We start from the raw sequence: 12248 nt of genomic DNA on the forward strand, positions 1-12248 counted from the left end.
AATTGAATTTCAATTCATATCTTTGTATAAGGGTTGTCATCAATTACCAAAAAGGGGAGATTGAAAGCTCTAGTTTGGTTTTGGTGAATTGATAAAACCCTAAGTGCTAACATAGTTTATCAAGTGATCATGAGATAGGTAGCACACTTCAAGTGGAGAAGCCAATGAAGATCATAACATGACAATGGTGATGACATGGCGATGATCAAGGGCTTAAACTTGAAAAGAAGAAGGAGAAAAACAAAATGCTCAAGGCAAAGGTATAATCCATAGGAGCTATTTTGTTTTGGTGATCAAGACACTTAGAGAGTGTGATCACATTTAGGTTTGATAGCCGTACTATTAAGAGGGGTGAAACTCGTATCGGAATGCGGTTATCAAAGTGCCACTAGATGCTCTAACTCATTGCATATGCATTTAGGATCTAGTGGAGTGCTAACATCCTTAAAAACATTTGTGAAAATGTGCTAACACATGTGCACAAGGTGATACACTTGATGGTTAGCACACTTGAGCAAGGGTGAAGAGAACGGAGGAGATGCCAACGTCGGTCAAGTGACTGGACGCTGGATCCAAATGCATCGGACACTAACTGCCTATGTCCGGTCGCGCTAACTTGGTGGTACAGTGGCTAGGGTTTACCACCGGACGCTGGGCTGTGTCCGGTCGAGGTGGACCGGACGCGTCCGGTCGAGGAAAACCAGTTTTAGACCCTTACTGTACTCGACCGGACGCTGAGGCTCCAGCGTTCGGTCAGTTTTGCCGGAGCGTCCGGTCAGCTTCGTAGCCGTTAAAATCTGATGAACATCGTTTGAAGCCAGTGACATGTGGCGTCCATCAGTGGACCGGACGCTGAGTCCAGGGTCCAGTCAGTTGGATCGGTGCGTCCGGTCAGAGCGCAGTGTGCCCAGTGAAGGGGTACAATGGCTCTATTTCATGGGGGCTTCTATTTAAGCCCCATAGCTGGCTATGGCTCACATCTTTGGCCATTTTCATTGACATAGCAACCTTGTGAGCTTAGCCAAAGCCCTCCCACTCATCTCCATCATTGATTCATCATCATAGTGAGATTGGGAGTGATCTAAGTGCATTGCTTAAGTGATTGCATCTAGAGGCACTTGGTGTTCGTGTTTCACTATGGATTTCGCTTGTTACTCTTGGTGGTTGCCGCCACCTAGACGGCTTGGAGCAGCGAGGATCGTTGAGCGGAGGTGGTGATTGTCTCTGGCTCCGATCGTGGTGATTGTGAGGGGTTCTTGACCTTTTTCTGGTGGAGCACCAAAAGGTACTCTAGTGGATTGCTCGTGGCTTGTGTGATCCTCATCTTGTGTTGGTTGTGTGGCACCCTATTGAGGGTTTAGTGTGTGAAGCCAATTAGCGCGTGAACCTTCTGCTTTTCCGTGGGCGTAGAGGGGCCACACCGGACGAACTGACCACTCCCGGAGACCCGAAGCCTCGCTCCGTTGAGTCCCGCCGACAGCGCCCCGCCCTTCCGCCCGGTGGCACCCTAACCCTACCGCTGGGAGCGCGCATCTCACGGTGCCTCTTGCTCCTCCACCAGTCCACCTCCACGCACCGTCGGGTAAGTAAACCCTAGCCTAGTATCATTTGTTTGCTCGCGCGCCTCGTTCGATCTCGCTCCTATGGGGTGTTTCCGGTGACGTGATCCCGTGAATGCGAGCCGAACTCTACGGATGGGTGCCCTAATTCTCCAGGTTTGTCGCGGATTCATTCACCGTGTTGCGGGGTAGTTGTTGCGTCTGAAATGCAAAGTCTTTGCGGGATCCAGGTTCGGTTCAGCGGAATGCCTCTTCCTATGGCCTGGGGAGTGGGTATGTCTAGGGTGCACCGGTCTTAGACCTGACCAGTGATGTCAAATGTCATTATGCAACATTAGTCCTTTTTACTACTACAGAATGGACTTGTTGTCCCGGGCGGTAACGGCCTTTAGTCCCGGTTACCGCGCCGGGACAATGATCCCGGGACTAAAGGTGGAACCTTCAGTCCTGGATCATCGAGCCAGGACTAAAGAGGGACCTTTAGTCCCGGTTGGTGTTACCAACCGGGACTAAAGGCCCTCCAGCCGAGCAAACCTAGCCGCACCCTTTAGTCCCGGTTGGTAACCCCAACCAGGACTAAAGGTTCACCCTTTAGTCCCAGTTGGTAACCCCAACTGGGACTAAAGGTTCCTTTTCTTTTTCTTTTTTTTGTTTAATTTGTTTTCAGTTCAGTTACACATATTTGTTTAATATATAATATGTTTTTATGTACGTATTCTACGCTGCTAATATAAATACACGCACGCATATAATTACATCTAATTCTCATCTCGAGCATTATTATATTCGAATAAAGTATGAAACTATATATATTATAGATATATATGTATATATACAACACTTTCATAATCTTGTTCTCGAAAATAACGATATCAATAAACATTTAATTTACATCATTAGTTCCTTAGATCAACGTAGAACTCGCCGTTGGGATTTAGCACTTTTTCTAGAAGATATCCTGCTATTGACTTTTGAACTGCTTTCAGATGGTCTTTTTGTATGACCCTTCGTTTCAACCATTCAGTGTTGCATTTGAAATAAAAGGAAAAGTATTAATACATATATATATATATATTCATTTAAAAATAAATAAAAAATTGATATATACGTACTCTGAGGACATCTTCAGAAGTTCTTCTTATGTATGCAGTGATAAATTCATAAACGTAGTATCCACATAAGTTATTACCTGGTTCCTGCCGCAAACACCACTGTACGAGAAGAAGATTATTCTCATCATCTCACACGTAAATTGAAGTACGATATAGTAATTAAACACGTGGGAAAGTATATATAGTACAACTTACTGGTATTTCAACTACATTAAGTGGTGCCTTGCAATCCTTGCGGTGTTGCCAAATAAACTCTTTCCAAACCCTGTGTGACCAATAATGTACGATCGTTAATAAATTATGGCAAAGTCTATTCAATAATAGTTATGCGCGAGAGCTCGCTGGCGTTTAGGTTGCCGATGATAGTAACATTTGTAGATAACATTTGTAGGTCTGAAGTTATCAAATATCCATCAAATTATTGCTCAAAAACATGTTTCAATAAATAATCATCCGTACTAGTTGACCTTGCTTACGTGATCATCTCGGCGAACATTTCTCCACCGGACGGCACCGTACTTGGTCAAGGAAGAGCTCCGATTCTACGAGAAAGGAAACACGGTCTTCCACGACCGTTGCCGCTCTCCCTCGTAGAATCAAAGCTCCTCCTTGACGTCCGTTACCGCTCGGCAGAGAACATGCTCGCCGAGCTAAACACGGTCCGCAAGTTCAACTAGTACGGATTTTCTACAATTTTCTAACTATTTTCTAAGTTTTTTATTTCATGGAAAAATTAATTCTAAGATCACGTAAGCCACCGGGGACGAGGACGGCGCGTGCTCCAGCGAGGACGAGCGAGGCGTGATTTTGATGAACTAATTTAACTTTTGTTTATCCAAACATATATGCAAATCATCATGTGATTTTGAGCTAAAAATGACATATAAAATCATAATAAAGTCCAACATATAAAGTTACACATGCATCTACATCGCAAAATGAGATAAGCTACTGATAAAACATAAGAGGATTAAGTTTGTTACCTCCAAAATCGAAGAGCAACACCAATGGAGGGGGAGAGAGCAAGAACAACAGCAAGCTGAAGAACAGAGACAGTGAGTTTGAATGGAATGGCTCGGGCTCGGGGAGGAAGAAATGAGCTGGATTATAGGCCGGGATAATTAGTCCCGGTTAGGGGGCTAAACCGAGACTAAAGATTAATCTTTATTCCCGGGGCATCACCCAAACCAGGACTAAAAGCTTTAGTCCCGGCTGGTATTACCTTTAGTCCCGGGGGCAAAAAAATGTCGAGGCTAATGCCAAATTGGGACATCGTTCTAAAGTCTGTTATCTAGTAGTGTTTGTTTTATGTATTTAATATACCCTTTGCACCAAAGTTAGATTTCATATTATTCAGGAAGATCTGGAATGTGAAAGTATTCATTGTTTACACTTTATACACAAAAAAACTTGTGGATGTATTCCAGTGAAAGTATAAGCAAATAGTTCTTTGCTGAGCTACTAGCTGAGAACTCTCAGTACGAAATGCATTGCTACATGGCTATATCCTGCAGCCTACGATCAATTCTTGATTTTGCATCTAGCTCTATATTGTATTGTTGTTCACTAATATCCAAATCCTGTCATGATTGTGGTTTTGCCTGACTATGACAAGAGATCGAGTACTATGAAATGTTAGTACTTTCTGTGTTTGTGCCATTCGTCGATATATATTACAACGTTGTTTTTTAGTTTTAAGTTAAATTTTTGTGGAGTCATACTGTCATAGTTGACATCATAACCTGTTTGGAAAAGAAAACATCTTGAATTTGTCTACATTATTTTTCTTACAATTTTGTATCTCTAAGGTTAATTTTTTATTAGATGTCCTAACCTATAAAAAAATTAAAAAATAAAAAAATTATAATGTGTTTTTAAGAGGGATTATGATGTCTGTTGTCACCTCACAGTTTCAACTTTAAAACTCAATTTGTATCTGACGAAACAAATAAAAATCTTATTAAGGCCTAGATTGGACCTTCCAAAATAGTTGGGGGAGTAAATCGAACAAACAATTAGTTTAGGGGGTTTTCTGAACATGGCACCTTACTCGGATGGAGGAATTTGGACCTTTTCCTTTGTAATACTCACCTATGTCCATTATTGAATGCAACCGTATATTATCTGTTTCCACTTTTTTAGACAAAATATTTATAATATATCTATTCAGGTCCTTATGATTGAATAATTCATTATTCCTTTCTTGATCGAACTTATTATAAACATGCATCTTTGGAGTTTGTCGATATCCTCTTATGTTTTGAATATTTGTTTGCTGTATCCAGTTTTTCCTAACAGAAGAACTACTAAGGATCAGTCTAAGAACATTATAAAGGAGAATTACTAAGTTACCTATCATAGTTTAGTGGGTTCCCTAGTTTTTCACTTGGGATTGGTAAAAGGCTAAACTAAAAAGCACTGAAATTTTGTAGTGGATGAAGCTGGAATTCTGAAAATAACTGGCTGTATCTAGAAATGTAGATTTTTTTATCTGATTGTAGTTTTTCACTTGGGATTGGTAAAAGGCAAAACTAAAAAGCACTGCAATTTTGTTGTGGATGAAGCTGGAATTCTGAAAATAACTGGCTGTATGTAGAATTGTAGATTTTTTTTATCTGATTGCTGTATTAGTGTGTGCTGTATAGACATAGATTGTTCACAGAATCCTTCATGGCTGCAGGTGACCTGTGGCAAGAAAAATGGCTTTAACATCAGTGTTCAGGAGAGTGAATGTCAAAGAACTGATCTCAAATGCTTCGGTGTATGCTAGCGCAACAGGTGATAACATGTGCAGTTGGTGTAACGTCAACTTGCACTTCTCTGCTATTTGCCTATTCTGAACAATTATTTTACCTGAGATAAGCTTGGTTACAGAATCTTCTGGAGGAATGAGCTTGGTGTTTAGACGCTGGGCTACCAAGAAGACTGCTGGATCAACTAAAAATGGCCGTGACTCCAATCCCAAGTATTTGGGTGTAAAGAAGTTTGGTGGAGAGGTACACCCTTCGAATACATATTATATCTGGTTCTTTTACTCCATGGCATTCATGAGATTCGATAGGTAGTATGCTGATGCTCATTTTCATGTGTTAGACAGAGAACAATGGAATTGAAATGATAGTGCAAGTCTGTTAACTGAATGCCTACAACTATGTTACTTCTCCAGAAAGTGGAACCGGGAAACATCATTGTCCGCCAAAGGGGGACTCGCTTCCACCCTGGGAACTACGTCGGCATGGGCAAGGATCACACTCTCTTCTGCCTTAAGGAAGGCCACGTGCGGTTCAAGCGCAACAAGCTGACTGGCAGGAAATGGGTCCATGTTGACCCTGTGGCTGGCCATGATCTACACCCAGTCTACACCAGTGGTTCGACTACTGCAGTCGACCTGGAGGCGCAGTTGTAGTGACCACTGACCATGCAGTCGCTTCTCCTCCGGCAGATGTTGCTTCTTAAACAATGCAAGTTGTTCCAGTTAACATGCTTGCGAGTAAGAAATGCTTCCATTAAGTAGTTCCGTGTGCTGAACTGAGAATTTCAGCATGTTTCATGTTTCCATTTTTGTAACAGCACTTTTTCCGGACGCAAGATTGGTTTTGTAGTTTCATGTCTGCTAAATTGTTGTTGACTGATGGACCGGAATTTTATCGTGTGTTTACGAGGAGTGGAAAACGTCTGGTTGTTTGGGTGCTGGACGGTAGGGACGAAAACGGTCGAAAATGGACAAGAAATTTCCTTTCATGTTTCTGATTTTTTTTTTTTGGAAAACGGGATGGGTTTGGAAAAGCTAGGATTGAAAACAAAACCGAGATGTGCCGAAAAAATTAGGATCACATGATCTAATACTTAAAATTTAGTATAAGTATGTAATCCCTTCGTCTCAAAATAAATGTCTTTTTTTTTGAGAAGTCAAATATTTTTAACTTTGATCAAATATATAGAAGAAAATATTAATATTTATTGGTTCATAATTAATATCATTAGCTAGATCATTAAATCTATTTCTATAATAAACTTATTTGAAGAAACAAATATTGTTATTATTTTTTATAAACCTAGCCAAACTTTTGAAAGTTTGATCAGCACGAATATTGTAGCGGCACTTATTTTGGGACGGGTGGAGTATGTATAAAGTCACATAAAAATATACACATATGAAGATCGGTTTAATATTCACCTGCTTCCTACATGTGTTAACACGTTTGCAAGCATAATTGATGATTAGCAAGTGTATTAACATAACAAAATGACATGTAATTGCTAGACATATCATGCATAGACTAAAAACGGGATCCCAAAAAACAGCCAGGAAACCCACTCTCCTATTTTCGTAAATACGAAAATAGGATCCCGTAAATACTGAAACAGGCGGGATAAAAGTAGAAATTGGGACGAGATTTTTTCATTTGTTTTCATCCCAACTGGACAAGGCTTCCATCAAAGGGATGTAGACTGAGCGATTGTTTGGCATGGCTTCTCCTCCATGTCCTCCTTCGGAGGAGTTATAGGAAAGAGCCACATATTGTAGCATTTAAAAAAAAAAGAAAGACTTATGGCTCTTTATACGCTCACCAAAAAATGACTCGTCCTGGGGTATTTTGTGCACCCCCTCCGGACCTTCTGTCGAAGTTGTTGTCGGAGCCGTGCCAAACAGCTCTGATGGAATCAAATTTAAAAAAGAGAGTGTTTGTTTGGTTATCTGTATGAGTTTGTGAGAATGACGTGTGAGTCTGCTATCCTCATCTTGCACCCACTAAGCCAAATGCAGGAGAGAACCTTGATTCTTTGAATCTATCCACTGAGCTAGACTTGGGAGAGAAGCTCGATTCAAGCTTATCCCGTCAGCCTGTATTCATTCATATAATTGTATCCGCTGACACGGGCATATAGACAACTATAAACACGCATGCGGCTCTGCAGGATGGTGCGGAGTAGATTAACCAAATACGCCCACGCCCCTAATCACTTTTGGATCAGTGGATTCTGTCAGGAGATTAGCAGCAGGTTCTAGCGTTTTTCTTAGGAAAGTTCCCAAATCATACTGTTTCGAAACCTAAAATAAAATATAGGTCATACTCTGAAACCTTAAGGAGCTCCATCTGGTGCTTTTTTTTTCTGTCCTTTTGGTATCCATGAATTTAATTGAAAAGAGAAAATTTCCCTCCACTGTGTACATACTGATACAGAATTATAGACAATAAGCAAATGGATAGGGGATATAGGCCCCGTTCGCTTGGAAGAATCTAGAGGAATTTATGAGGAGAAATCAGCCATGAACAGTAACTTTCAGCCATAAACAGTGCACTTTTTTTGCACCAGACGAATGGCCCCGTAGAGCCTAGCAATGGAAAAGGATCAGATAGCACTATTTACTTTAGGATTTAAATTTAAATCCAAATTCAAATGCAAAACATATAGTACGAAGTTGGACATCTACTCAATTTGGGTGATACAGTTTACTGACAGTTATCCAATCGGTTTTACTGATGATTTAGAAGGACAAAATTATGAGAAGACACTCAACTAGGGATCATACTTGCACAGAAAAGATCGTTAATAAAAGATAATATTATAATTATAAATCGAGTTTCCTCCAAAAGTTTCCCTAGTGTAGATTCATCTCTGTTTGATGTGTATTTATTCTTTAAGCGCCCTGTTTTACAAGCGATTAAAACAGAAACTGACACAGTTATTCCGTTGCCTACATATGAAATAAATGATAATTCATAAATGTTGCTTATTGGAATACAAACAAAATTTATCGCTAATCCGTCAAAAGCTGTAAAAAAACATTGACCAATTTGAGTTGGTCTCACAAAACCCATGATAAAGAAACAAACAATATGAAAATGGTTAGGGGGATAAAACCTATCAATGGATAGATACAGGAAAATTTACCATATTTAATTTGGAATCCGCATGCAAAAAAAGATAGTTGGAATTCGATATATATTTGATTTCGGTAATAGTTTATCCATTCTATTTATCGATGATCTAGGAGAAGGAAATTATGATAAGCACTGAAGATCGCTCTAAAAATAACATATTTAAAAAGGAAGGCTTTAGTAAATAAATAAACAAAAAATAAACATAAATAAAAATGAAAATGAATATACAATTCCCATTAATTTAAGAAATAGGTAACTTGGACATTTGGAAATAATTTACATAAAAATATATTAATTTGAAACAAAATAAAGAATTCTCACATGGTCTAGTTAAGTGTTTTATTCTACACGGATAAATATCCATCCACATCCACATTTATTTTGAATATGGATATTCATATTAATATTTTAGCGGATACAAACTCAGACATTTTGAGATCATTTGTGTCATACCCAATTTTAAGGATAAAATTGAATGCACTAACTCGCGTGTGCCCAGGGATCAATCACACACACAAGCTGACAAATTACAGAAAGTATCAACACGGTGTCCTTACATCAGATCCATAAAACAACTTAGTCTTACATCACACAGCGGAAAATAAAAAGATAATAAACTCTCGTGGGCTTCATCACAGGGAAGGTCAACTGGTTGACCACAAGCCTAAAAATTCTTCAAGAATTGCTCATACCCGTTGTCATCTGTTACCCATTCAGGATTTTTATCCAAATAAAGAAAATAAACAAGTGTAAGTACATTCCGTACTTAGCAAGCTAACATGGGGTTATGAAGCTCAAAAAGGATTGACTCTGGTTTACTGCAGTTAGCATTTTTAGTAAGTCAAGCTTTTATTCTCAGGTATTAACAAGTTATGCTTAAGCTCCCATTTAATTTCCATAAGAACATATATCGGGGTCAAGTGTACCATATATCATCATTGAACAACTTTAAATGATCATCAACAAGTAACCAGTTATTCTGTGAGTTTTCCGAGCCGCTCGTAACCGTGAGCACGGCTGTTATAACAGTTTGTTACCCTCTGCAGAGGTGGTGCACATTCACCGCGAGTCGTGATCCCCATATGCCCAGGTTAATTACTCTCATGTCACTACCAAGGTGAGCGGGCAGGGTATACTATGAAGCCATTTTATAGGTTTCCCTAATAAGTTAGGGCCGCTAGGTTTCCTTGGCATGCAGATGTAGGAACCCCTTTCCTATGGCACATATCTATCGTGGCTATACTCATAGGAACAGAGGCAGCCCTATACCCAACGTGGCAAGCCCCATTTGCACCAAAAAGGTAATCTCTAACTAGCTAGGAAAGATCCTATTACTGAGCTAAAGTCAGAGCCATATGACTCTCCCGGTTGCACTGTCAGTCCCAGCTTTTGCTGACAGATAAGTCCTTATGGAGGGCCGGGAGCAACATGAACAAAGGTCATTTGCACTTTCGCCCTATGGAACAGTTGTTATAAATCATGTTACTCACTTTGTTCCATAGTATCATTCATCAACATGTATGTCAAGTTCAGTTGGAGCACTAACAATCTACCCATATGCATTTAACCCATAGGAGACAAGGAACAGGATAATCAATCACTAGGATGTCCTTACGGGTATCAAAATTAGACACATGCAAATGAGTAATTGATTAAAGTGAAATAGGACATCAAGGAAAGCCCATGCTATACTTGCCTTGGTTCACAAACTCGTGCTGGTCCTACTGGTCATCGAAGAATTCCTGGTCTCCAATGTTTTCCTCACCGTCTGAACGCGACCAACACGGCAACATACAACATTCCAAAAGCATTCATGCAAAGCAAACATTCCTATCATTAGAACAGTACACCAACAATATTGAAAACAAGATGAAATGTTTGTAAAAATAATCTATGTCTCGCTACGATCACGTCAACGCGAAGTTCACGAAAAACGGAGCTAAAATACGAAAGTTATGTTTTAAACAGGTTTTCCTATAGCCATTTATTTAATTAAATCTAATCATGAAATTAAAAAGTTCCAACCTTGACTAACAGTGGTTCTAACATGTAGCTTATGAAATTACGAAGCTAACGCGATTTGAATGAATCAATTCGGAGCTAAAACGACAATTTTATAAGCGAAACAGTTCAAATGGCATTTCTGTAAATACTGAAAACGTATTTTTGACTTAAGCCGTGAAGTTTACGTTTTCAAAACAAGAATGCGTAATAGGGGAAATGCGCTTTGGACTACGGGTTCTATTACGCGAAAATAGGAGGGCTCTTAAGCAAAACCACCCGCGAAGGGGTATCGGCCTACGTGGTCCGTCGATCAAGAAACGGACGACCTGAAATAGATGGGAGGGAGAGAGAAAGAACTGGTGGCCGGAACAGTGACAGCCGCGGCGGCCCTCCATTGCCGGCGGCGTGGAGCACTCCGGCGAGCGCGGATAAAGGCCTACGGGCCATGATTCAAAACGGGAATTGGACGGGGAGAAAGAGGAGAGCAAGGCGAGCTCACCACGGGCGAAAATCAGAGGCGGGGATGAAGCGAGGACGGCGGACCACGGTGAGCAGCGGACGACGGCTTTCTACAAAGAATGACGACGACGTTTGAGCAATAAAGAGTGAGAGAAAGAGGGGAAACCAGTCGGGGAGGTTCACTAACATGATGGGATGATCGGCGACAGACTAGGGTCGATGGAGAAGCGGCGAACGACGACGACCACGGCTGCAGCGGCTCTGGCGGGCCGCTATACTGCGGTTTCTGTGATCGAGAGAGGGAGAACTGGGGCGAGAAGTAGCAGGGGAGAGGTGGGCGGGTACGGGCTCCCATTTAAATAGGTCGGGGCGCGGGCGACGCTCCCACGTCGCGAGGAGCGGGCGTGGAGCAGTTGCGGTCTTGACCGGCGTGGGTGCTGGAGGTTGGGGAAGGCACTGACGTGCGGGCCCTGACCGTCAGCGGGTGAGGCGCTGAAGGGGACGCGGCGGCAGTTGATCCGAGCGGTGCTGGGCCGGCCCAAGAGAAAAACAGGAGAAGGGGAAAGGAGCGAGGCGCTCGGCTGCGCAGGCGGGCCGGCGCGGGGAAAAAGGCCAGCGGGAGTGGGAGCTGGGCTGCGCGGTGAGGAGAGAAGGCCTGCGGGCCGAATGAGGAAGGGAGGGGAGAAAGAAATTTCCTTTTTCTTTTTATAAATAAAATTTTCAAATCTCATTTTCAAGGTAAATTTGAATTCAATTCAAATTTTAGTCAAAGCTAATCACTACAAAAACAATGTGCAGCAGCATGAATGCCTCAACTTGTATCTATTCCTTATTATTTATTTTAATTTCACCAAAAAATATTATTTTCCTATATTTGAATGCACACAAAATAACATAAATAAATCAAATTTACTATTTTAAAACAATGTAAATTTTAGGGTGTTACAATTTGCACTACTAATAAAGTCTTGACGTCGATAAAAAAAAGTCTCAACGAGCACGTCACCTACCGTTGAAAAGAATAGCGCTAAATCTAGAAAAATACGAGCACCCATGGTAAGTTGATGTGAATGAGCAGGTTCGACCATAAGAAGCTTAACCAGATGGGCTATACTCAGTTTGCTGTTGCGTATTTGTTCTCTAAGCACAAACACTTGGGTCATTTTATAAGCGACAAAATTGGCAACCGAAAGAATTATTTCATCGCTAGTATATGAAATAAATGA

The 12248-nt window shown here is 41.0% G+C and overlaps 1 protein-coding gene across 1 annotated transcript; it reads left to right on the top strand.

Annotated features, from left to right (window-relative positions):
• The first annotated feature begins 5345 nt into the window (after positions 1-5345).
• LOC136514851 (uncharacterized) lies at positions 5346-6119 on the top strand. Its single transcript, XM_066508556.1, has 3 exons — positions 5346-5449; positions 5546-5667; positions 5838-6119. The coding sequence occupies exons 1-3, from the start codon at positions 5371-5373 to the stop codon at positions 6075-6077; spliced, it is 441 nt and encodes a 146-aa protein (XP_066364653.1). The 5' UTR covers positions 5346-5370; the 3' UTR covers positions 6078-6119.
• The last annotated feature ends 6129 nt before the right edge of the window (positions 6120-12248 follow it).

Source organism: Miscanthus floridulus, chromosome 17 (assembly GCF_019320115.1).
Source record: "Miscanthus floridulus cultivar M001 chromosome 17, ASM1932011v1, whole genome shotgun sequence".
NCBI lineage: Eukaryota > Viridiplantae > Streptophyta > Magnoliopsida > Poales > Poaceae > Miscanthus > Miscanthus floridulus.

Excerpts from the sequence above, each read along its gene's own strand:
- LOC136514851 (XM_066508556.1), top strand. The coding sequence starts at position 5,371 with ATGGCTTTAACATCAGTGTTCAGGAGAGTGAATGTCAAAGAACTGATC. Across the intron at positions 5,450-5,545 it reads GGTGTATGCTAGCGCAACAG|AATCTTCTGGAGGAATGAGC; the intron begins GTGATAACATGT and ends GCTTGGTTACAG. Across the intron at positions 5,668-5,837 it reads TAAAGAAGTTTGGTGGAGAG|AAAGTGGAACCGGGAAACAT; the intron begins GTACACCCTTCG and ends TTACTTCTCCAG.